Source organism: Haliotis rubra, unplaced genomic scaffold (genome assembly GCF_003918875.1).
Source record: "Haliotis rubra isolate DU_JTF1 unplaced genomic scaffold, ASM391887v1 Scf674, whole genome shotgun sequence".
Classification (NCBI taxonomy): domain Eukaryota; kingdom Metazoa; phylum Mollusca; class Gastropoda; order Lepetellida; family Haliotidae; genus Haliotis; species Haliotis rubra.
Window position 1 is genome coordinate 52,554 of NW_025767384.1, and position 26,401 is coordinate 78,954.

Genomic DNA, 26,401 nt, shown 5'->3' on the forward strand with positions numbered 1-26,401 from the left:
TACATCACACATAGACGAACAGGGGGGATTGTCAACATACCTGGACAGTGTCAGGATTTCTTGCAGATAGCCATTGTTCGTGTTTGTGATTTCTGATCGCGTTGATCACCGTGGATAGTGTTGCTAGTTGTTTTGTACGTACAGAATGAAATTGACAAACATAATCATCGTGTTGTATGTGATGTTGTTGTGTGGTTGTGGTGTTGGGGGTATCAGTGACTATGTGAGCATGCTGACCCGGGGTCTACATCCCCTCCCTGATCTATCCTCGGGGGTGAAGGAGTCAATGGAGACCCTGAGACGGGCAGATATTACCCAAGTTGCCAGAATGATTCAGGATTCCCATGTGCTGCGTCCCCAGGGTGGGCTACTGACAGACCCCCAGGCCGTGGGAGCTAACGGTAACATCTCCACAAAGTGCTCGGACCAAACTGCCAAGGTATTGGAAGCTTTGCTGGCTGGCGAACAATGGGCATTACAGAGTAAGTATAATGTGTGAAAATATGTTGTGTAATCAAAAAAAGTACATATAAACATTTAACAGAAATCGGCTCATTTTGAGCTCTATAGCATATTGATTGACTGAATGAGTGAGTGAGTGAGTGAGTGAGTGAGTGAGTTAGTGAGTGAGCGAGAGAGTTTTTTTACCTAACATTTTTATATTGACATTTTAGATTAGACAGATTTTATTATTATCCATAAGGGCAGGGATAATTGTACCTTATGTTTGTGTGTGTCGCTAATCCAAATCAACAGTTGAACATCACTGTTAAATGAGGGTTTATCCGTTAATCTTATCATATCTTATGTCGAGGTGACACACTATTCCACATAGTGACTCAAGGTGAGGTGAGGTGAACTTGGGTTTAACGTCGTGCTTGAGAATATTTCGCTCATATGACGACGTGCATGCGTGTGTATGTGTATGTGCGTCTGCTTGTACTAGCCCAGACTGAAGCTGGTTTTTTAGTGCTAGCTCACTGAGATACCATGCCGCAGTGAAGCATGAATACCCCACCCAGACACATTATACTGACTCCGAATCGACCAGTCCTTGTTGTACCCATTAATGCCGAGCGCCAGGCAGGGACCAACAAGTACCATATTTTAACGTCTTTTGGTATGACGCGGTTGAGGATCGAACCCGCGACCTTCCCCCTCTCCGGGCGGACGTTCTAACCACTACACCATGGAGGCGGTCCATAGTGACTCAAGAGTGCTATTGCATGAGTCAAACCTTTCTTCCCAGCTGTAGGAGCAATAGGCTGGTTTTGACACTTATAATCACCTAGATTTTATAGTTAGACACGCTTACTTCAGACTTTGAAAGTTGATACAATGGAAAAGAGTAACAAAAAAGTCCCTTGTGGTCACTGATATCAAAGCTAAAGTGAAAGGCACAGGCTTTCATTGGATTACTGTCCCAGCTTTTAACACCAGGGTCAGTAAGTGTGGCTAAGGGTTATGTATTATCCATCGGCTGTTAAATGATATCATGTAAATATTTGCTCTCCATAATATCATGGTGTATAATGATATACAACAAATCTTTTATGTCTACAACTTGTACAACACTTGTATAAAACATTTGGACTGTTTCTGTTGAAGGATAATCCCAATATGATATGAGATTGGCCGGTGGGAGATAACTCACATGATACCATGAGGGTTCGTTATTGCATCATTGGGTGAAGCGTACGTATCAATTAGTGTGATTAGGTTAGTGCGCTTCACCGGTGATTTAGACTTTAGTGTTCTGTGCGAGGGCACTCACATATATAAGTGAACTGTTGAAGTTAACATGTATGAAACCTCATTATTTCTTATCTGTGTAATCCTAATTTTTGGTCTACTTAAAACGATCGTAAAAATGATGACCACTGAAGCCACCTCCAGATACAGTCCCCACCTCTTCGTACTGTAGAACAATCACTGTAGTCTGTCTGGGTCAAAATGATACCGAGGAATCACAATCTAACTCCAAATCGGTTCATGTCAACAAGTCACTTAAAAAACTATCATCTTTTTGTTTTGATTTTCCGTATGAAGCTTTACGAGGGTAAAGTAACAGTAGTACTGTTACAGGAACAGCCTCAAGGGCGGGAAGCATTGCGTTGAAATGAATGTTTGATCATGAACCGATTTGGAGATTGTGATTCATCGGTATCATTTTGATCCAAACAGACTATAGCTGTCAGTAGATCCAGTGATTTACAGATGGATCTAAATGTGTTTCAGCAAAATATAGGACATCAAATTCAGAGATATCATCAGTGATTTGGATTTATGTATGTCTCAATCTTCCTTATATTTGAACTGAATATTGTGAGTCTCCTTGACAGCTATTTGAAACACACATAATGAGCATTCATACAATGTTGGCCTACAACAGTAAACAGGAAATTGAAAAACAACCATTTTTATTTAGGATTCTACAGTTCTCTCAAAGACACCTTTCTAAATGATAAAATCTTCTTTCACTTTTCACAATGTATTATCTCATGAAATATTCACCCATTCATCTCCCAATAACGTGCAGTATTATTACAGTGACATATAGGATTCAAAGAAATATTTCAAATTTAAACTTATTATATCATGATTGTGATACGAGGAGTAATAAGCGACACCTTGCAGCCATAACAAGATATTGTGGGAGAAGACGTTGAGACAATGAACAGACGAAAGAGGCGAGTTGATTTAAACTTTAATGTGGGAACAAAGTTGCCATTCTTTATAAGTGAAAAGTTACAAATGCGCATACATGTATGGATCAGGTTTCGATCACCTACGACGGGTAAAATGTGATCATCAATTCTGTGTCAACAGTTTCTCTGAAACATTCTGAAAAAAATTCAGACACATCATGGACACGCTTCTAAAACATCGTGGATCTTCTTAACTATAGTTTTAACAGGTTGAACATTTTTATTTCTTAAAAGGAACATCGTATGTCACATTTTTTTTCACTTTGGTAGGTAGATGGACATGAAACATGTATGCACATTCCACCTCAACACACACGCTCGTACACACAAGCGCGTACACACACACACACACAAAAACAAACAAAAAACAAACAAAACAACACACACACACACACACACACATTTAACTTATTAAGTGGTAAAAACGTGAACGTGAATGGTGCTCCCTCTACCCAAAGTGTAACATGGTAACATGTATTCTTCTGCCACCAGTTTCAGTCATGATTTCTGCAAGGGCGGTAGACATGGTAACGTATGAACGATCTGCCCTCCAAGTGGGCTGATACTACTTCTGAGAGTGGTAACCATTGTGAAATATATGCTATATTCATCCTGGGTGTGAAATGTATCTATTTTTATGGTTGCAACCTTCGTAACATGTATGTATTGTTCTTACCTACTTCTAGGAAGGTAACCAATTACTAACCATATTAATGTGTATTCTCTCTCTCCCATCATTGTGAAACATTTCTTCTCATAGGTAACCATGGTAACATGTATGCTCTCTCCATCCTGGGTGTTGTGATGGTAGCCAATTACTAACCATATTAATGTGTATTCTCTCTCTCCCACCATTGTGAAACATGTCTTCTCATAGGTAACTATGGTAACATGTATGCTCTCTCTATACTCTGAGTGTTGGGATGGTAACCATGGTAACACATAGGCTCTCTCTATCCCCAGTGATTGATGCAGCAGGGAAGCCAGGCAGTAGACTACTTGAGTTGAACCTCAACTTCTTGGGATCATACGATGAGTGTTTGGGGGTCAAAGCCACGGAGACAATCAACAATGTCACAGAACCGATCTTCAATGGGAAATACTGCAGAGCCAGCATCCCTCTTCAGCCCAGTTCCCAAGTGAGAACAAATTGTTAAAAGTCACAAGCGATGTGAAATATGCTGATTTATTTCGGATATATTTGTCACCTTTGGTCAAAATTATGTCTCCGATATTCATGGACAATCGATTGATATTTAGTCAACAACTATTCACCTCTATGATCTATGTCAATAGTCAGCCTTACCGTCTCTTGCTATTAATTAAGGGAACATAAAATATACAGTATACATGCATGGATATTTCATTTGTTTGGGTAATATAATCTGTTCAGCGTTAAGGTTATGAATAGATACATTGACTTTCAAACTTAATCCAGAACACTGGTCCTCACCTGTGATAAGGAAACATAAACTCCCTTTTTTAATACACGTTCAGGTTTAGAGTAGTAGAATATACAACAAATATGCCCGATTGTCAATAATTAAACCTAGTGTGGATTGTGTATTTTACATAACATCTGCATCAGTACGTCTTCCTAAACCCGTGAAGATCATGGTTACAATTGGTCCTCAGCACTGGCGGTATCGGATGGTCAGGCTCGCTGACTTGGTTGACTCATTCATCGTATCCAAATTGCGTAGATCGATGCTCATGATACTGATCACTGGATTGTCTCGTCCAGACTCGATTATTTTCAGACCGCCAACGTATAGCTGGATTATTGCCAGGGTTAAATAAGCAAACAAACATAACGTCATCGTAATGCATGTTAGCTTCAGTGCCAAGGACCAATCCCATCAATGTGTTATTTAACAGAGTCCAGCTCCAGCTGCAAATACTCCATCATTCTCTGACATCACCATTGGACTTTGCTTCCCCGACTCCTGTAGTGGCGAGGATGTAACATTGATTCTCAATGACAGTAAGTATATCTACATTTAGCCAGGCTGTTTAAATGTTTAGCTTTTAATTTTAAGTCTCCAACTGTCAGAGGATTGTTGAGCGTCATACCTTGTTTTGTCTTTATTCAACTATAACCAATGATGAGTAGGGTATTGGTAGGCTTAGACAGGCAGATCTATCGATGAATTGGAACCTCTGCCTCTAGTGTTGGAGTGGGTGCTTGTTATATATTATTCCCAGAAATTGTTGAGAAAGTTGTTTCGGCAAATATCTAATACATGTATATAAACTATAGAAGTTTTACTTAAATGAATATGTTGAGGTATGATTCTCTTACAGCCTAAGTGTCTTTTCTGTACTTTATGAGACATCCCTGCCTTTCAATACACAACTGAACGCGCCTAGAACTGAGAACTGAGAAGTTTATTCAGTAGTATTTGGGCCATAAGGCCTATGATACAGTTGACAAATACAATTTAAATTACACGTGATCCTAAACATTTGAGTTTCATATTGATCTTATTTTGAATATCTCATTGAGATAGATAGCTGTTAGATGCTGTACATTACTATTTTGTGACATGAAAAGTGCCTGAATGGTTAGTGGGCCTCTGTAGACTGATTGTAGCTTCTGTAGATATAGAGTTCTGGCTTGATTATACTTGTCACAAACAATACATGGTTCTCATCTTCATTAAGGTTATGATTACAAAGTTCACAGATGGGGTTGATTGCCGTTGTATCTTTATTGGTTCTTAGCTTGTTTATCTTGAAGTTTGTTAGCGAAGCTATAAATTTGATGTAGACTCTTATTAGTTGTTTGTTCCTGATGTTCGTGATATATGATTCTCTTTCCAGTGAAAACTTGAATGAAGCGTAGTGGGTAAGGAAACTTGAACTGTTTATCTCATGATGATAGTGTTGGTGTGATATATCTTTGAGGCGCTGTTTTAAACATGATAAGAAATTATTTACATCTCCGACATCCTGTGCGATCCTACATGTGAGAATCCTATCTTGAACAATGTTTCTCTAATATCAGAAGTCCAGTTTCTTTTTCTCATCGAGTGATTTAAGCATTCGGTAACACTGGTGTGCGTGGCGATCGGTTGTCATTCGTAGAAGTTTTATCCAGTACTTGATGGCCCTTACTTTACTGTTGATATATAAATCAAATATCTTCCAGTGTCCCCAAGAATTGCCTTGTTTGAAGCAAATTTTCCAACTTTGAGAAGGTGTTTAAGTAGTTTGACTGAACTTTTTCAATTGAAGCTGAATACTTGCATCCCCACACTTCTGCTCCATAGAGGAGTATTGGTAAAACTTTAGTGTCGAATATCGTACATGCAGTTGAAGACGTTATTTCTTTATTTTTCTGTAGGAATCTATTTATTGCGAGGCATGCCTTACTAGCTTGCTGTGCGAGAGTGTCACATGCTTTTGTCGATACCAGTCGTGATGAGAAGATAAGTCCAAGGTACTTGTAATAGGTGACGGTTTCGATAGGCAGTCCTTTATAAGTCCATTTTTCATTCTGTGCTAGTTTTCCACCATTTCTAATAACTATAATCTTGGATTTATTAAAATTCAGTTGTAATCCTGATTCTGAGCAGTAGGATTCCAATGTGTTAAGCTGTCTCTGTAAGCCGATGATGGTAAACGAAAATAACACAACGTCATCCGCAAAAAGTAGGAGCATCAAGTTTTCAATATCTTGGGTGACGAATATTCCACTTGTACATGATCTATACATGGCTGTTACAAGTCCATTTATATATAATGCGCCTCGGTACACTACCGATCATAGTTTGTAGGAAATCATGTGACAGCGTATCACAATATTCGACCACTTATTTCTTCATATCCTCAACATTTCTAAGTCCTTTTAGGTTTATTCTGTCCTTCATTAGTCCCCACACATTCTTTATAGGGTTAAGACCTGGGATGTAGCTGGGTCAGTCTAAAACTTGAACATTTTCGTCCGACAACCACTGTTTTGTGTAGCCTACAGTGAGTTGAGGGTCGTTATCATGCTTGAAAATCCAATTATCGTCATACACTGTTCGGGCCTTTTGAAATATGTCATCATTTTAGATGTCAACATATCGTTTCTTTGTCAAATCTCCGGTGAAAATATCACCATGTAATGATATCCCACCCCACATGTGAAATTGTGGTCTATGTTTTGGGCGTTTGTAGATAGTTTCCACGGTATTGTTTGTCCAAAGTGTCACATAGTTCGGAGAAAGCCAGAGGAAACTTTCCTTAGAAACAACAACATTAAACTAATCTTGAATTTCGTGAGCTCTGTACCAGTTAAACCGTCTTTCTTTTTGTGCATCATTCATCAATGGTGAGGGAATTCCGCGCTTTTTCACCCAGGTAAGTGTTTGTAATTCTTGTCTAAGGGTTTCATTACATACCTGAGGTCTTCCCCTGTTAATCATCTCATTTGTGATATTCTCAACTCTTTTCAAAGTTCTGTCATATCTACCAGCTTACTCTTTTGCAGTAGTCACACCCTTTTCAAAATCATCTGGAATCAGCTTTCCTTTCTCGTCTGCTGTCAAATCTGCCATGTCAACAAAGGAAGTCGTCTGCTACACCAGGGGAGATAACTCTTGATGTAGTAAGGTTCATTCTTAAGCCTACAATTGTTGCCTGCCATATTGTGTACCTTACTACATAGTGTAACACCTTTTTTAAAATTCTGTTATGAGTATTAGGAAACAAAGATTTTCTGAATATATTCTTTTCCAGCAGTGTGAAGCAGGTGCTTGTTTTGTTTCACTCAGTGTATTGTTGGAGCAGGTGCATGCTATACCAGTGGTGTTGGAGCGGGTGGATTCTATGTTTGTGTCACTGTAGTGTTAGAGCAGGTGCGTGTTATGTTTGTCTTCCTGCAGTGTTGGAACAGTTGCTTGTTATGTTTGTCTCCCTGTAGTATTGGAGCAGGTGGTGGTAATGTTTGTCTCCCTGCAGTGTTGGAGCAGGTGCTTGTTATGTTTGTCTCCCTGCAGTGTTGGAGCAGGTGCTTGTTATATTTGTCTCCCTGCAGTGTTGGAGCAGGTGCTTGTTATATTTGTCTTCCTGCAGTGTTGGAACAGTTGCTTGTTATGTTTATCTCCCTGTAGTATTGGAGCAGGTGATGGTAATGTTTGTCTCCTTGCAGTGTTGGAGCAGGTGCTTGTTATGTTTGTCTCACTGTAGTGTTGGAGCAGGTGCTTGTTATGTTGGTCTCACTGTAGTGTTGGAGCAGGTGCTTGATATGTTGGTCTCACGGAAGTGTTTGAGCAGGTTCCTGTTATATTTGTCTTCCTGCAGTGTTGGATCTGGTGCTTGAGCAGCTGAACATCACCACACAGTTCAAGGTCAAGCGCTCCGTGTGCCAGGAGGAGAACCTGGAGTGGGACACTAAAGCCATCGCTGTCTTGTGAGTTGATCTGAGTACACCCGTGACTTACCTGCATCTTTCTCTCCCGAGGGATGATGTAAAGGTCTTGAGATGAACATGAAGGTACCAGGAGGACCTCTGTATCAATGTCAAACAAAATATTTCTGGAATTGTAAGCTATACGATTAAATAAAGGTAGGGTATGTTCCATTGGGGGGTGGGGGTTATTATTTGGGAACCAAGTTGTATGACTGTGTCGTTATTTAGAAAATGATTATTCCATTCACAGCATGTTTTGAAATTCATACAAACACACAATATCTCAGCAAGGAATTTCTTGATGTCAGGTGACCATCGTCTGGCTAAAATTCGGAATTAACAGTGACATTTGTACATTTTTAAGAAAACAGACTGAAATTGTTTTGCATGTTTTAAACGGTGTAATGTCAGGTAGGACCACATGCAGTTGGCATGTTAAAAGTTTGAACAAGGCAGAACATTGTGGCTTAAGATCTTAACACATCTCAGTCAGTAACTGACTGCTATCACAACAACGACATAAAACAGTTTGATGACAAAAGGCTGTTTCATCAGATTGACTGCGTTACGAAACTTCGGTCAAAGTGCCTTTGAAACTGGAGATGAGCTTGACAGAGGTACATGTGTAAGACTTAAAGAGTGATTCATGCCTGATGCCTACGTGGTATCCTACAATTAGGCCATCACACTACTGGAAGACGTTGTTAATATTTAGAGAAGCGTTGGACCAAGCAGTATGTTTTCAGATGAATGGAGGTTTGCTTTGAACTTCCTTGACAGGTTTAACAGAGTGTGGTATAGGCGGAATGATCATTTCCCTGCTGGTAATTAGAACGATTGTTTTAGGGGTGACTCCGTAATGGTGTGGGGTGTGATCACTGGCAAGGACCAACAAGTACCATATTTTAACGTCCTTTGGTATGACGCGGTCGGGGATCGAACCCGCGACCTTCCGCTCTCCGGGCGGACGCTCTAACCACTACACCACGGAGGCGGCCCCAAGGCATGAAGGAATTCTGGTCCAGAGAAATGTATTTCTCCTTGCTTATGTAATAAGCTTAAGTTTGTTTCACTGTTTTGTTTCCAGTGTGGTGGCAATGGTGTTTGTTGCGCTAATGGTGATTGGCACAGTCTATGACATTGTCATTATCCAGCTTCCACGCTGGTACGTGTTGGCTGCTGAGGCAAATGGTTTGTTGAATGGAACTGACACTTACTCAGCACTGAACATCAAGCATAAACAAGAGGAGAAAACTCCCCTGATTGGCGACAAAGGAAAACCAGAGATTAGCCAGCCTCAACCAAGTATGTATTATTAGAAGACAGTCTTTACTAAGGTCGATTCTTATTGACCTGGGGCTCCTTTCACGAAGCAACCTTTACTAAGGCTGACCTTAACTCCCATTCTTTAACATTGCACTAAGGTTACCTAATTAGTGACTTACGATCACTTTGGTGCTTTGTGAAAGGAGGCCCTGTTCAGGAGGACTTAGAATATACACACTATGCCCTTGTTGCAACACAAACTATGCCCTTGTTGCAACACAAAACTAACCATCAACACAAAAACATCCATCATAGTTTTGAACCAATCAAAAGTCTTCATATATGTAAATGGTAACAGAATATACGCTTGGTTTGATATATACAGCATGTCCTTGTTATGTATACACATATATACACATATGCACATGCCCTTGTAGGTCTTGGTGGCAAGATCCTGTTATCGTTTTCTGTGTACACCAATGCCTCCAAGCTGCTGAGCACCAAACAGTCAGCTGGAAGTCTCACCGCCATCAACGGTATCCGCTTCCTCTCCATGACATGGGTAATCCTGGGGCACACCTTGCTCTTTGGCCTGTCGAGTGTAGGTGAGTCTGGATATGTAACATAGGAAACCAATGAACCAATAACCAGTTCAGTGTTTCAGCAATGTTTGTTATAAGAGTTGGTTCTGTCGTCACCACATTTTTTTGTGTTGGGCACTAGATAAAAATGTATGGCATCTCCACATTTGAAGATTCATGGATCAAATGGAACCAGTGGAGACTCAATATCCAGGGCCAGTATCGTCCCTAATGCAAATATTATTCAATGGTGCCAATATCAATCCATAGTTATATAGATATTATTCCAGAGTCGATGTAACACTGTAATGCCAGTTTCGCATCAATATCATTCCATACTGCCAATATCAGTATGTGGTGCTGATATTCTACACAAGTATCATCATTGTGTGACTGTTTGACATCGTTTGCAGACAACTTCATCAGCTACTTCCCGGATGTCATAAAGCGCTTCACGTTCCAGGCCATTATCAACTCTACAGTGTCTGTCGACTCCTTCTTCACTCTGAGGTCAGTGCTAAATATGTTTGTTTCCTTGAGTTGTCACACTATCATGAACAGTTCAGCTATTGTGGCCAATGGAGTATCAAATGAGACACAAACATAATAATAGCCAACGTCACATGAGATCACTTGAGTTCCTTTTATAACAATCACAGGACCCAATTTTAACCTGGAATGCCCAAGAGTTGGCAAATATATAAACTCATGGTCATATATTAAGCGTTGCTGGAATATTGGTAAAAGCGGCGTAAAACCAAACTCAGTCAGTCAGTCAGTCATATATTAAGCAACTTCACATTTTAAATTTTAAAGTGTTTTAGACTGGCATGATTAAGTCTTGTTCATGACTTAATGATGTCACATGAATAGATGCAGGACAAATAACATAGCATGGAAAATGTTTGTAACATGTCACTAAAATATGTTGGTCAAGTGGCATAACGTGAAATTGTGTTGGTCATGTAACATGACATTAAAACATCTGGTCAAAGAAATGACATTAAAACATGCTGGTGAAATGACATGACATTAAAACATGCTGGTGAAATGACATGACATTAAAACATACTCACCAAATGACTTGATATTCAAACATTTTGGTCAAGTGACAATACATTAACACATGTTAGTCAAGTGACAATACATTAAAACATGTTGGTCAAGTGACAATACATTAAAACATGTTGGTCAAGGGACATGACATTAAAGCATATTTGCCAAGTAACATTACATTAAGACATATTGATCAAAAGACATGACATTAAAACATGTTGGTCAAGTGGCATAACGTGAAATTGTGTTGGTCATGTTACATGACAATAAAACATCTGGTCAAAGAAATGACATTAAAACATGCTGGTGAAATGACATGATATTAAAACATGCTGGTGAAATGACATGACATTAAAACATACTCACCAAATGACTTGATATTCAAACATGTTGGTCAAGTGACAATACATTAACACATGTTGGTCAAGTAACAATACATTAAACATGTTGGTCAAGTGACAATACATTAAAACATGTTGGTCAAGGGACATGACATTAAAGCATATTTGCCAAGTAACATTACATGCTGGTCAAGTGACAATACATTAAAAGATGTTGGTCAAGTGACATGATATTAAAACATGTTGGTCAAGTGACATGACATTAAAACATGTTGGTCAAGTGACATAACATTAAAGCATGTCGGTCAAGTGACATGACATTAAAGCATGTTGGTCAAGTGACAATGCATTCAAACATGTTCTGTTCTCTGCTGGACTGGTTCAACATGTAACTGACTCAACCCATAGGAATGGCCACAAACTAGACTTGATCATTACCAAGGAGGACAGTGGCATTGTGTCTTCAATTGAGGTACTCCGATCATGACATTTCTGACCATTTCAGCCTTTTCTGTTAGCTTAAATTAAACAAACCTTCCCCGATTCGGAGACGGAAAATCTACAATAAAAACTAGATCAATTGATATGGAATATTTTCAAAATGACCTTGAAGGCAAATACAAAGATGGTACTGAAACATGCTCTGATGAGACAAATTCTGACGTTAACATGAAAGCTCGCTTTTTTATAATATCCTAAAAGATAACCTAAGAGAAAACAGCAACAGTGGTTCTCCGTCTTAAGTGTCCCTGGATTACAGAAGATAGCTTGAAGGCTAAGCATGAGCGTCGGAAAGCCGAAACGTCATGGAGGGCAAGAAAACTGGAGGTCCATAGATAAATCTTTAAGAAATGCCGGAATAACGTCAACTTTCTGTTGAAAAAGGTTAAATTGCCTCACATAAAAGATCAGGTGGAAAACAGTAAAGGTAACTCAAGGCATCTCTTCTCTATTGCAAGAAATTTGACTGACGTCAAATGCAATGTTCCAAACAAATCCTGCGAGAAATCTCAGTCTCAAGCGGAGAAGCTGGCCAATTTCTTCACTGAGAAGGTCAATAACACTGTGTCGGACATTGCATCTGTTCAAACAGGCATCAGCCCTTTTGGCCGGTGAGCGAGAATTTGCAGGTTAACACCTTACTGCCTTTAAGCCAGTCAATGAACTTCAATGAGAAGTAAGACTTGTTCCCTTGACCCTATACCATATCCTGGCTGTTCCAATCTTGTTCATCCACAATCATCACTGCCACCTGTGATTTGCTTTACATCACTTTCAAGTGGATGTGTTCCAGATTCATTCAAGAAGGCTATAATCACACCTGTTCCAAAGAAAATAAACATTCTTCCATCAGACCTGAAAAGCTTTCTAAACGTCAGTTTCTAATTTGATGTTCATCTCTAAAGTCTTGGAGAAAGTTGTTTCCTTTCAATTACAGTCTCACATCACTGATCACAATTTGTCAGAAGTGTACCAATCTGCCTATCGGAAAGGTTATTCAACAGAAACAGCATTAGTACGTGTTCACAGCGATATACTGGGAGATATGGACAAGCAAGAAGTCGTACTTCTTGTCATGCTTGACCTCTCAGCGGCCATTGATTCCATCAGTCATGACATTCTTCTGTCACGTCTATTTCATACCTTTGGTATTACCGATGTGGCCTTAAGATGGCTGGAACCCTGTTCGAAGGGCAGGTCAATCGAAGGGCAGTATCAATCCAACATGGCGTCCCACAAGAATCTGTTTTGGGCCCGGTACTGTTTTCAGTATATATTCAGCCTCTGGGACATATATTAAGGAGTCACTCACTGCTGTTCCATGGATATGCTGATGATCAGTAGTAGTATATAACCATAAAACCGACAGATGAGTCAAGTGCCGTCACAACGATGAATCACTTCATCACAAATGGATGTCCACGAATGGATGTGTGCACATTGCTTGAAATTGAATGGTGACAAGACAGACCTCATCGTTTTTGGTACTCAGAAACAGTTATAAAAACTCGCTCCTGTGAGCATTAAAGTGGATTCAGTCCTTGTCCATCAATCCCTGCGGGTAAAGAACCTTGGAGTAATCATGGACTGCTTGATGTCCAGCAAAGCTCAGGCACTCAAAGCCGCTCAAACTTCAAATTACCATCTCAGTTAAATAGGCAAAATCCGCAAGTACATTGATACGGAAACTTGCAAAACTCTCATGAATTATAGATTATGGTATCTCCCTTTTGTCCGGATCAACTGTCATCTCGCACCTTCAACGACTCCAGAACAAAGCATCGCGAATAATCACCCGTACTCGCCCAACTGAACACATCTCATCCATTATAAAGCAACTCCACTGGCTGCCTGTTAAGCATCATATCACATTTAAACGTCTTCTTCTCACGTACTCGACACTTAATGTGGATGGACTCCTCACCACAGTACCTCCTTAATCTGTACCAGCCCACAAGAACTCTCAGATCCTCAATCAAGCAGCAACTCTCCATCCCGTCTACACAACTCCCTGAAAATGCCTTCTCTGTATATGCTCCTCGACTCTGGAACTCCATCCCAATGGACGTCAAATCTGTGGACTCTGTTCAATCCTTCAAGTACCCGTGAAGGTCCGGGTTACAATATTGATCTTCAGTAACCCATGCTTGTCGTATGAGGCGACTAACGGGATTGGGTGGTCAGGCTCGCTGGCTTGGTTGACACATGTCATCAGTTCCCAATTGCGCAGATCGATGCTCATGCTGTTGATCACTGGATTGTCTGGTCCAGACTGGATTATTTACAGACCGCCGTCATGTAGCTGGAATATTGCTGAGTGCGGCGTAAAACTAAACTCACTCACTCAATCCTTCAAGATGTCTCTAAAAACATTTTTGTTTAGCCATTAACTCTTTTCCACTGCTTTCCTCAAAAGCGCCGTTGAGCAGGCCTGGCCTGGAATTTAGGCGCTATACAAGTGAATTATTAGGGCTCCTTGCCTCTAGGCAGGAGAACTATTGTAATCGTTCGGATTATTATTATTATTATTTATTATTCCGCCGATTTTTGTACCAAACATAACTCCTAAACCAATGCTCCGAATCACTTACAAACAATCACACAGATGCGCACCGAGGTGTAGATATTCCCTTAAAAATCTCTAGGCTCTTGGCCCAATAGCAAAGGGGCGATAATTCAAAATTAATTCCAAAATTTCAACGTTTGACAGCAAATATATCAAGAACTAATTGTTCCGACACTTCCAAATTTCTTGTACTGGTGTACAATCGAATACCCAACAATTTTGCCTAGACGGGTCAAGTCGCTAAAACGTACCGTTTGGCAGTTATTTTTGTTTTCAGCTTTTCTGAGTAGTTAACTCCCAAAATGTATGGTAGATGATGTCCTGGCGATTCCAGAACACTAATTGTTTTGAACGTAGACCCAAGAACAACTGAGATACAGCCTTTTAAAGAGGGAACTATTTCTTCTCCGGAACTACTTAAAAGGTACATGACCCCCGTGGCTGTATTTGGAAGATCCGCTCGCCTGTCAAAACATGTGTTCTGGCTCCGTTTTGGACGATGATATCTAGCCCTCAGATACAATAGATAGAAAGTAAAGCCAAGGAGACCTCATCGTTGCCCGCAACTATATTTCTTTTCTATGACAAGTGACATGACAGTACCACTTGTCGGCTGAGTGACATACCATGAAATTATGTTATTTATGTAACATGACATGAAAATATGTTGGTCACATCATCACCATGTAACATGTATTGTCTGTGCCTGGTATCATGTGGCCTGTTAACCCGATGGTTGCCTGGTCACCACACTGTTCATGTATGTTCCAGTGGGCTGCTAGTGACATTCCTGGTACTGAAAGAGATGAGGCAGTCTGGTGGCAAGATCAACTGGTTCATGTTCTACTTCCACAGGTTCTGGAGGTGAGTGATGTCGAATGAGGAGGATGGATGACGACTGTGGGATGTGGTTGTGACAGATGATTGATGGCGGTAATTGTGGGAGGTGTTTGTGGATGTTGATCGTTGAGGAGGATTGTCAAATGGTTATGAAGTGTGGTCTGAAGTGGTTGTGGAGGTGTGTGTGTGTGGGTGGGGGGGGTGGGGGTGTGTGTCATTTTTAGGTGGTGATTGTGGGATTTGACTTTTACGGATAGTTATGTGAAGTGGTTGTGTGAGTTTGGTGTTTGTGTGGTGAATGAGGAAGGTATTTATGGGAGATGCATTGTGGGAGGTGATTAAGGAGGTGATAATGAGAGGGGAATGTGGGAGAAGGTTGTGAGAGGTGATTGTTAGCTTTAGAGATGGTTGTGAGAGGTGACTGTTAGCTTACAAGTGGTTGTGGTGGTGTGGTTTGTGGGAAGATGGTTGTGAGAGGTAGTCTTTGGAGGTGCTGTTCGGCAATGCTGACTAAAGGCAACTACAATGGCTGTTATGAAAGGAAATATCTTTGATGATTGACCACCTAGAAATGTCAGCCCTCATCACTGACATGGTTTATATTTCGTTGGTGTGTTGCTAATACTCACTGTCAGCATAACCCCCGTTCATACACAAGATGTGTAGCATTTAATTTGATGGAAACCATAGTAACAACGTGTATGTTTTTTAGACTGACGCCTCCATACATGTTGGTGCTGATGGTGTACGTCCCACTCTTCCCCTACATCAGTAACGGCCCTCTGTGGCCTCAACAGGGTATTGAGATCAACCAGTGCCGGAACTCATGGTGGACCAACTTACTGTATGTCAACAACCTGGTCAATGTCAAGGAGATGGTAAGTATAAACACATCAATTTACACTATTTCCACGGGGTAATTTAATCACAAATTTGTGGTAGATTAGGTTGAAGGAGCACTATGGTTATCACCTGTCCATGATCCGACATCTTGGGAACAGGGCCTGGGATGATTCTGTGGATATACCTGTGTCAGGTCATTTCCTGGCTGATTCTGGGGAGGTGGAGGTTCTTCCTGACTTATCTTCAGGATATATGACACAGGGAGTCGAATTAAGGTTGATGATGGCCACATTCTAATGTAAAATTACGTCTTTTGTGGATGATTCACTGGTCAATCTACTTTGTAAGCATACAAACAAGCTAATTCTTTTCTTATAAAATAAACTCTGTGATGTATCTCCCTTGTTTCAGTGCATGGGCTGGTCCTGGTATCTGGCCAATGACATGCAGTTCTACATCTTGTCGCCTCTCATTTTTGTGCCGCTGTTCTTGTGAGTGAACATTAGATATGATGTAAACAATGCCCAGAAAAAAACAAAATATTGACTTTAAAAAGTGCAACAAAATTTCGAATCTACATATGTTGCATTGCTGTATATATTTTAATGCTGGAATTGAGCTTTTGCTTTCCTTGAGTGTAATTGATATATTGTTCTCATTTTGGGTCGTTTTTCTGCCGTTCTTGTACAATAACATGATATGGCTCTAGTAGTCCCTGAATACTCATGATATATTGTTGAAATACGGATGTAAACATTTCAGGACAGTAATACATTTTTTCGTTTCAGGATGTTTATATACTTTTTGTTTTTAGAAAGTAAGTCCTGTGTGTTTGTGTATAATTACCTCAGTATTCATTCCATGTAGTTCTGGCATCCTGGGCACGATCGCTGTCTTGGCGTTCCTCTTGGCAGTCTTTATCACGGCAGGGGGTGTTATCCAGGATACACAACATGTCCCCATCAATTACAGGGGGCTTCGGAGGAGGAGGAGGAGAGTAGGCTGAGTTGTTTCCCTTTAAGCTTCTCCTTAATGGCTCATATCCATCAAGGTTGAATTCGAATTACACATATACTACCCATCAAAAGTTTAGACTTAAAGCATTCACATTATGTTATGCATATACATATGGTTACATCGAAGATGAATTTCTCCACTAACTTGAATGAACCAACTGCAAACCTTATGCAGATGAATTACACGAGGATCATGCATCAAATTGCTGAAAAGCATGTGCAAATATCGTGCATATGAACACCTGCGTTTGGGTGTAAAGTTTTCTTAAGAATTCGTCAATTTCCACTGAGTTTCATTATTTATTGAACTCATGACAATAATGTTTTCAACGTTACGAATTTGTTTTATGTGTTCATGTGTAAACAGTTCCTTTATAAACAGTATGGAATATTTTGCAAAATCTAGTTAAGGCCAGTTGACTGAAGTAAGTGCCTACATTTACACTAGTAAGTCTATATTTTGATGGGTAGTATATTTTACTACAAATATTTCATTTAATCATTGATAAGTTTTGATAGCATGTCTACATTTCAACATCTTGCTTTTATTAATCATGTCTTTTAGCATTCTTGGTCACTTTAAAGCAAAAGACGACATTAAATACATGAACTTATTCACTTTCCAGTGACCCCATGGCATACTTCTATGACTACTACGTCACACCGTACTGCCGCATGGGGCCATATATCGTCGGCATGGTAACCGGCTATCTGTTGTACAGAACGGACTGCAAGATCAGACTCAACAAGGTAATGTGTCAAAGGCTACTACTTGCTTTATGTTATAACATAGTACCATACTACATATATACCAAATGGCCCCTAGTATGGTGATCTACCTTCAGTTGTTGGCGATCTATAGCCCGTTTTTATATTGTATCGTCCTCTATAGTTAAAGTATATTAGATTTAATAACTAGTTTTAAATATATACCTGTGATAATCTAGTTGTTTTACTGTCCTTCGTTGACAGGTGTTTATAATTTATTTTTTAATCATTATAAATATCTAACTTGTTTTAGTCACGATATGGCTGAAATATTGCCGATGTAACTTAAAATCCTAACTCACTCACTCACTCGCTTACATATATACCATAGGTACATTATGCAATATGTTGGTATGGTATAACATACAGTTTGTTATCATCTTATATCATATCGCCATGTTGCTATGATATGATAAACAGTAAAGTTGTAACCAAACAATTATGCATAATACAGAGTATGTTGCTTTGATATAACACATTACGTTGCTATTTTAGTTTGTGTAAAATGTTGCAATGACAACATGCAGTGTGGTCCCAACATACAGCATGTTGCTTTGACATATCTTACAGTTTGTTGCTGAGGTATAACATAACGGTACAGTATATGCCAATTGTTTATCATACAGCATGTAGCTATGATATAACGTACAGTACGTTGCTATGGTATAACATCTGTGTGGTATACTGAAGCAGCTTATTGTATGCTGCATAAATCAACTATATTATCTTAGAAACATGTATTCTATACATTCTTTATCCTGATAGTTGGAACATATAGTATGACCAGAAATTATTGAGAATTTTAGGAATATGTTTAATTGGATTTCTAGTATAAACAACCTTGACCAGCTATCAAGTGCTTGGTTTCATTCAAGAGAGACAACTCCGTTAATCCTTTTTCATTAGTTTGTGAAGAGTTATCCCCCTTTGTTTACTTGCTAGCAGACGACATTTTCAGTGATCCTCAGTATGGATGATTTAAGAGAGGAATTTGATTTTAGAGTATTATAACAAGGACATCAGATCAGCTAAAGTCATTTCAAGTAGAACAGGCATCCCTTTGTCCACTGTTTATCGTGTTTTGAAAAATATTGCAAATGGATATGGCATTGAGCACAAGGGAGGCGCAGGTAGGCCCAGAAAATTGACTGTCGGTGAAAGGAGGCGGCTTGGTATTCTTATTTCTAAAAACAAAGGAAGAAGTTTAGAAAACTTAAGGCTGGATATGATTGATAGAGGAACTGTGGCTGTCTGTAAGAAGACAATTAGAACTCAGCTGCATGCAATGGGTTGGCGGAAAAGTCGAGGAATTCCATCACCCATCATGAAACCTGAACACAAGGAGCGAAGGTTGAACTGGTGCTTACGGCATAGAAATTTTAACTGGGACAATGGGATTTTCTCAGATGAAAGTTCTGTGTGGCTGTTTCCAAATACACTGAAATTCTTGACCAAAAAAACTGAAAAACCTTTGTATCAGCGCCCAAAGTACAGTCCGAAATTTAACGTGTGGGATGGCATATCTGTGTTAGGGGCAACGCCCCTTTGTGTGTTTAAAGGGAATATGAACAGTGAGCGGTACACAGATATTCTCGAGGGACATTTACTTCCATCTGCTCACGTGTTCTGTGTAAATTTTTAGATTTTCCAGCAGGACAACGACCAAAAACATCGTTCAAAGCATTCACAGGCCTGGTTTCGGACCCAAAATATGACATTATTAGATTTGCCAAGCTATAGCCCTGACCTAAATCCAATAGAAAATGTTTGGGACTTATGAAGGAAAGTGTCAATAAGAAAAATCTGACAAATATTGCTGAAATGAAAGAAGAGGTGGTCCGATATTGGTGGGTGAGACTGTTGGTATTCATGAGTTGGGTGAGTCTGAGTTCATAAGGTGAGTGAGACTATGCAGAAGATGGGCAACATTGTTTGACCTCATAAGGTGGAGAATATTTTGACTCATTAGGTAGGTAGGATTGTTTGTGCTCATAAGTTGGGGAATAGTGTTGTCTGATACGATGGTCTGTTTGTAATAACGGTGGGACATGGGTTTGACTGTTGGGTGGCGAGAGGTCACTCGCACAGTTCTATCCCCTCATTTGATGAAGTAGAGACGTAGCATCCCATTACTGACTCGTCTTTGGTTTCATGTTAGGTTGGACATGAGCATGTTAAGTATCTCTAACCCAGCACAACAGGTCATCATTTTATGAATTCCCTCTGATGCCAGGCTACTGATTGGCATAAGTAGAACTATCCAGGACGAAAGTCTTTGTTTTTGTTTCGAATATGTAATAACATGCACATTTAGCAGAGAATGAACATATAGCAACAGACTTGCACTTTAAAAATGTGGTGTAACCAATTCTACTCAGCTTTAACATCCACTGTGTCTGATTGTTTGTATTACAGACCCAAACTGGCTGAAGTTTTTAACAACCAGTCGCTGATGCATATCTCAACTTAACGTCTTATGAGTGAGTGAGTGAGTTAAAATTTAACGTCACATCGGCAATATTTCAGCCATATCGTGACGAGAACAATTAATTTTATGCATAGTAAACAATGGGAAACTATAAAAACCTGTCAACGAAGGACAGTAAAATAACTAGATTATCACAGATTCGAATTTAAAACTAGCAATCAAATCTAAAACAGTCTAACTATAGGACAATACAAGGTAAAAAACAGGCTATATATTGCCAACAACTGAAGGTAGATCACCATACTAGGGACCATGGGGACGTCTTATGAACTAAATGTTGATCATTATATTGATTCCTGGCATATTCATAGTCTGCCACACGCCATCATTCAGTGTATTCATAACAAACCAGGGGATCGGTGGAGTAGCCTAGTGGTTAAAGCGTTAGCTCGTCACGCCGAAGACCCAGGTTTGATTCCCCACAGTGTCTGCCACTGTGATATTGCTTGACCATTGCTAAAAGCGGCCTAAAACTAAGCTCACTCACTCAAACCAGCCACAAACACCATGATATATTTCAAGCTCAATGTGCAGACGAATATTATTTATCGTATCACAGCTTCCTATACATCATCGACATCCTGGCTTAACACACAAACATCAAAGCCATATTGTTTTGTTTCAGTGGCTTGTGCTGTTGGGCTGGTGTGTAGCAACAGCGTCAGCTCTGGCCGTGTTGTACGGCCTGTATGATTTTAACAACGGTCACCCAGTCTCCGTGGATGTCGCAGCATTCTACAACGCAGTTCATAGGTCGGTCTGGGGCGCCTGTCTGTGCTGGGTCATCTTCGCATGTGCTACAGGTTACGGAGGTGAGATTCAAACATCATGTCGACCATAATCTCTGAAAGCGCTGTGAAAATCTATTATGAATAATGTAGCAAGTAAAATTACACTTTCTCAGTAAAATACAGATTCTGTTAAAGTTTGGGGTCGGGTCTCATTTGGGGATTCAAACCCTCACTCTCGCCTTCATGACCTAACCCACTCAGTCAGTGCAACTTCCACAAAAATGCTGTTCAACAACTGGTCGTTTTGGGCAACATATCTTATGTACGACTTTGGCAAGTGAAAATTGAAAATTGTCAGTGTCAGCTGTTAAAGCTTGATAACAAATGTGACATTTGACAAAGCCATAGTGTATTCATTATCTCCATATGTTATTGATTAGAGCACAGTTGATGGTCTTAACTTGCCGTTTAACGATTACACAATGGTTTCCCAGTTCTCTTTAATCTGCATAACCGTGTATTCAAAAGAACTTTATTTTGACGGTATTGAAGGCGATAGTCAAGAACTTAACGTGTAGCTTTGAGAAGGTTGTAAATCAGTCAAACAACACGCATATGAAATGTGTTCCCTGATTCTTCAGCTTGTGTTGGTCGCTTGTACATTCATTCCATGGAATATCTTTTGGATTAAAAAAGTTTCCAGAATTTCTTCCCTTCTTCAGTGAACACTTTTTGCTACTAACTACATAACTACTGTCAGTGATAGAGTGTGATGAGCGACGCTTTAACCACTAGGCTACCCCACCGCCCGTCAGTGATAGAGTGTGATGAGCGATGCTTTAACCACGAGGCTACCCACCGCCCGTCAGTGATAGAGTGTGATGAGCGACGCTTTAACCACTAGGCTACCCACCGCCCGTCAGTGATAGAGTGTGATGAGCGACGCTTTAACCACTAGGCTACCCACCGCCCGTCAGTGATAAAGCATGATGAGCGACGCTTTAACCACTAGGCTACCCATGGCCCGTCACTGATCGAGTGTGATGAGCGACGCTTTAACCACTAGGCTACCCACCGCCCGTCAGTGATCAGTGTGATAACGACGCGTGATGAGCGTCAGTGATTTAACCACTAGGCTACCCACCGCCCGTCAGTGATAGAGTGTGATGAGCGACGCTTTAACCACTAGGCTACCCCACCGCCCGTCAGTGATAGAGTGTGATGAGCGACGCTTTAACCACTAGGCTACCCCACCGCCCGTCAGTGATAGAGTGTGATGAGCGACGCTTTAACCACTAGGCTACCCCACCGCCCGTCAGTGATAGAGTGTGATGAGCGACGCTTTAACCACTAGGCTACCCCACCGCCCGTCAGTGATAGAGTGTGATGAACGACGCTTTAACCACTAGGCTACCCCACCGCCCGTCAGTGATAGAGTGTGATGAACGACGCTTTAACCACTAGGCTACCCACCGCCCGTCAGTGATAGAGTGTGATGAGCGACGCTTTAACCACTAGGCTACCCCACCACCCGTCAGTGATAGAGTTTGATGAGCGACGCTTTAACCACTAGGCTACCCCACCGCCCGTCAGTGATAGAGTGTGATGAGCGACGCTTTAACCACTAGGCTACCCCACCGCCCGTCAGTGATAGAGTTTGATGAGCGACGCTTTAACCACTAGGCTACCCCACCGCCCGTCAGTGATAGAGCGTGATGAGCGACGCTTTAACCACTAGGCTACCCACCGCCCGTCAGTGATAGAGTGTGATGAGCGACGCTTTAACCACTAGGCTACCCCACCGCCCGTCAGTGATAGAGTGTGATGAGCGACGCTTTAACCACTAGGCTACCCACCGCCCGTCAGTGATAGAGCGTGATGAGCGACGCTTTAACCACTAGGCTACCCCACCGCCCGTCAGTGATAAAGCATGATGAGCGACGCTTTAACCACTAGGCTACCCATGGCCCGTCACTGATCGAGTGTGATGAGCGACGCTTTAACCACTAGGCTACCCCACCGCCCGTCAGTGATAGAGCGTGATGAGCGAACGCTTTAACCACTAGGCTACCCCACCGCCTGTCAGTGATAGAGGGTGATGAGCGAACGCTTTAACCACTAGGCTACCCCACCGCCCGTCAGTGATAGAGTGTGATGAGCGACGCTTTAACCACTAGGCTACCCCACCGCCCGTCAGTGATAGAGTGTGATGAGCGAACGCTTTAACCACTAGGCTACCCCACCGCCTGTCAGTGATAGAGTGTGATGAGCGAACGCTTTAACCACTAGGCTACCCCACCGCCCGTCAGTGATAGAAGGGGTCGGGATAGCCGATTGGATAAGGCGTGCACTCTCCACACCGAACACCTGGGTTGGATTTTCAACATGGTCTCAACATGTGTAAAGCCCATTCCTTGTGTCCAACAAAGAGATGTAACTCACTCACTCACTCACTCAATGAGAGAGTGCGTCAAGTGGTGTTTATACATTTCCGTCAGTAGACTTGCCTGTTTGGCCATGTTTGGGTTGGCTGTTTAGAAGAAGCCAAGTTAAGAAGCTGACAATGTGTTTCTATTCGTCCACTTTCTCCATCATACACCCTGTAACAATGGGGATGTTTTTCAGGTTTTGTGAACACTCTGTTGTCGTGGTCTGCTTTCGTCCCTCTGGGCCGCCTGACGTACTGCGCCTATCTTGTACATCCCATCGTCATGTACGTCTTCTTCTCCTCCCAGCATACACTGCTCCACCTCTCAGACCTTAATGTGGTAAGTATGTTCAGCGTACAGTATAACTCCCAGTATATACCACAACTCTCAGCATACACCACAACTCCTAGCATACACCACAACTCCCAGCAAACACCACAACTCCCAGCATGCACAACTCCCAGCATACACCACACCTCCCAGTATACACCGCAACTATTTATAGTGAAGAAAACCAAGTTTTAAGGATTGATAACTTCTTCGGTGTAGATGCTAACAGAGTTATCAGGCAACTTGCTCGACTTGCTTCACAAGAAAACACCTTTGTATTCTTAATTTTTGCAAGTGAATACCTACCATCAAATGCAATTAAAATTGAACAAATCTTGCCAAGTCAAGTGAAAACATTGCTTATACAGCAATCTCGTTTCCTGCTGACTGGGTTCCGTACCAATGCGCACCTTAGAACAATAACCAGTTCAGAATTTTGAGACCAACTCATGATCATTCAACTGGATATATAAATATTATTCAAAATTATTTGATACATCTAATCACTAGTTTATTGCAACACTACTCTCCTTCTAATCCTTGCAAACACGTCGTGCAGCGTGCTCTGTTGTACAGCGTGCTCTGACAAACGGAAATCAGGAAATAGTGGAAATCTCAAAACGAGGCTGGGCCGCTAGAACAGTTTAGCGGTCTGGTACGGACTTGATATTACATCAATCACATTGTAGGTTACAAAAATACACTTAATTAGCACAAAGAACACAAAACAGGTGTAACCAGTGAGCCAGATGAATTGTGAATCATTGTTCGACCTCTTCAAAAAGGGGCAGTCTGTGACGTCTTGGTTAATGACATGCTGCCTAAACCTCGACATAAAATATAGAAATACGATAGTTTTAAACTTTATAATTAAAATCAATTTGTAAAAACCATTTTCTTATGAAACAAGAAAAAGATACCATAGTTGTTTGTTGTGTCTCTTTTCACTTTCACACGAAAGAATTCGGATCGGCTGAAAAGTAGGTCATTGTCGGAATTGGTTAATGAGACTCATGTTTCGGTTTGAATGCTTTGTCATATGTTTCACGTTTTTACAGTTGTTCAATTACCTGTAAAATTTTTAAATAAAATGTTTTGTTAACAAGTAAAGTTGCCGTTGGTGCACTATTGTACATGCACCATAGGTTTTTTATCTGTAAATGGTTCATGGAATATTGAAGACATGGGGATCGGATTATATAATCAATGGATACACAACAGAGTTACTATGTGTATGCTGTATGTTGTTGAAGGTGTACTGTGTGATGCTGACCCGTGACGATCCGGGGTAGAATAGGTCTTCAGCAACCCATGTGCTTGCCATAAAAAGGCGACTATCTTGTCGTAAGAGGCGACTAACGGGATCGGGTGGTCAGTTTCGCTGACTTGGTTGACACATGTCATGGGTTCCCAATTGTGCAGATCGATGCTCATGCTGTTGATCACTGGATTGTCTGGTCCAGACTCGATTATTTACAGACCGCTGCCATATAGCTGGAATATTGCTGAGTGTGGCGTAAAACTAAACTCACTCACTGTGTGATGCTATATGTTGTTGCAGGTGTACTGTGTCTAGAGCTGTAGTTTGTTGCAGGTGTACTTTGTTAAAGGTGAAGTGTGTGTAATGGTGGATGTCATTACAGGTTATCTGGTTTCTGGGTCTCCTCGTCTGCTCCAATATGACTGCCTTCGTCGTGTCCCTGGCATTCGAGTCCCCCATGATGGGGTTGGAGAAGGCATTACTGAAGAAGGAGAAGAGCAGCTAATGACAGCAGACGTGTCACCATGGAAACCAGCCATTGGTGAAACTTCTCTAGAAATTATATGTAAATCTTCTTCTGTAGCCTTTGACTGAAGAATCTGTTATCTATGATGACAAAGCTTTAAACTAGCAGAGGTAATTTCTTGATTTAATAGGTTCTGTTTAATTCGGCATGTTTAATTCGGCATATACAAGTGTCCACTCCTGTAGGTACAACTCCTACCTGACGTTAAGCTCCCATCATTTCAACGGACAGATTCTTACAGCGTAAGACCGTTTTCATGAAATCTACATGTGTTATTGCCTTACTGGCTATAGTGTGTTGGGAATAATCTGTGGAAAATGTTTTAACCTGACCAAACTATGATTGCAAGGACTGCAAACCTGTATGGACATTTACTAGCGTGATTGGAGGACATTGAAGGTCAAGGTGTGAAATTCAATGTGTACACTACAGCTTAAATTTTTACAATTATGCCTAAACCTTTAGGTGGCTGTCTGAAGGTGAAGGTCACAAAAGGTGACTTGAAAACATAATATGTCTCAAATATCAGGGACTATATATCATGATATATATCAAATTATTTACCTATTACTGAAGACTAATTATAGAACTATCGTGGTTGTGTCAAATGACAGGTTCAATTTGAAGATTATTCACTCATAAATTGTGGCTGGTGGCTGTTTGCACCAAAGACACATGAGATCATATAACATGAGTCTTCTTGGTGGCAATATGGCCGAACATGGCTTTCAAGGTCACAACAGATCCTGGTA

General features: G+C 40.8%; 1 protein-coding gene across 1 annotated transcript; it reads left to right on the forward strand.

Annotated features, from left to right (window-relative positions):
• LOC124257825 (nose resistant to fluoxetine protein 6-like) lies at positions 1–26,401 on the forward strand. The gene is given in 16 exon segments (XM_046691965.1): positions 1–482; positions 3,672–3,847; positions 4,587–4,692; positions 7,998–8,106; positions 9,194–9,411; positions 9,810–9,977; positions 10,367–10,463; positions 15,189–15,281; positions 15,970–16,135; positions 16,512–16,591; positions 16,968–17,028; positions 17,030–17,106; positions 17,743–17,866; positions 20,998–21,184; positions 23,729–23,871; positions 25,506–26,401. Coding segments are annotated over 16 exon segments (2,265 nt in total). The 5' UTR covers positions 1–145; the 3' UTR covers positions 25,629–26,401.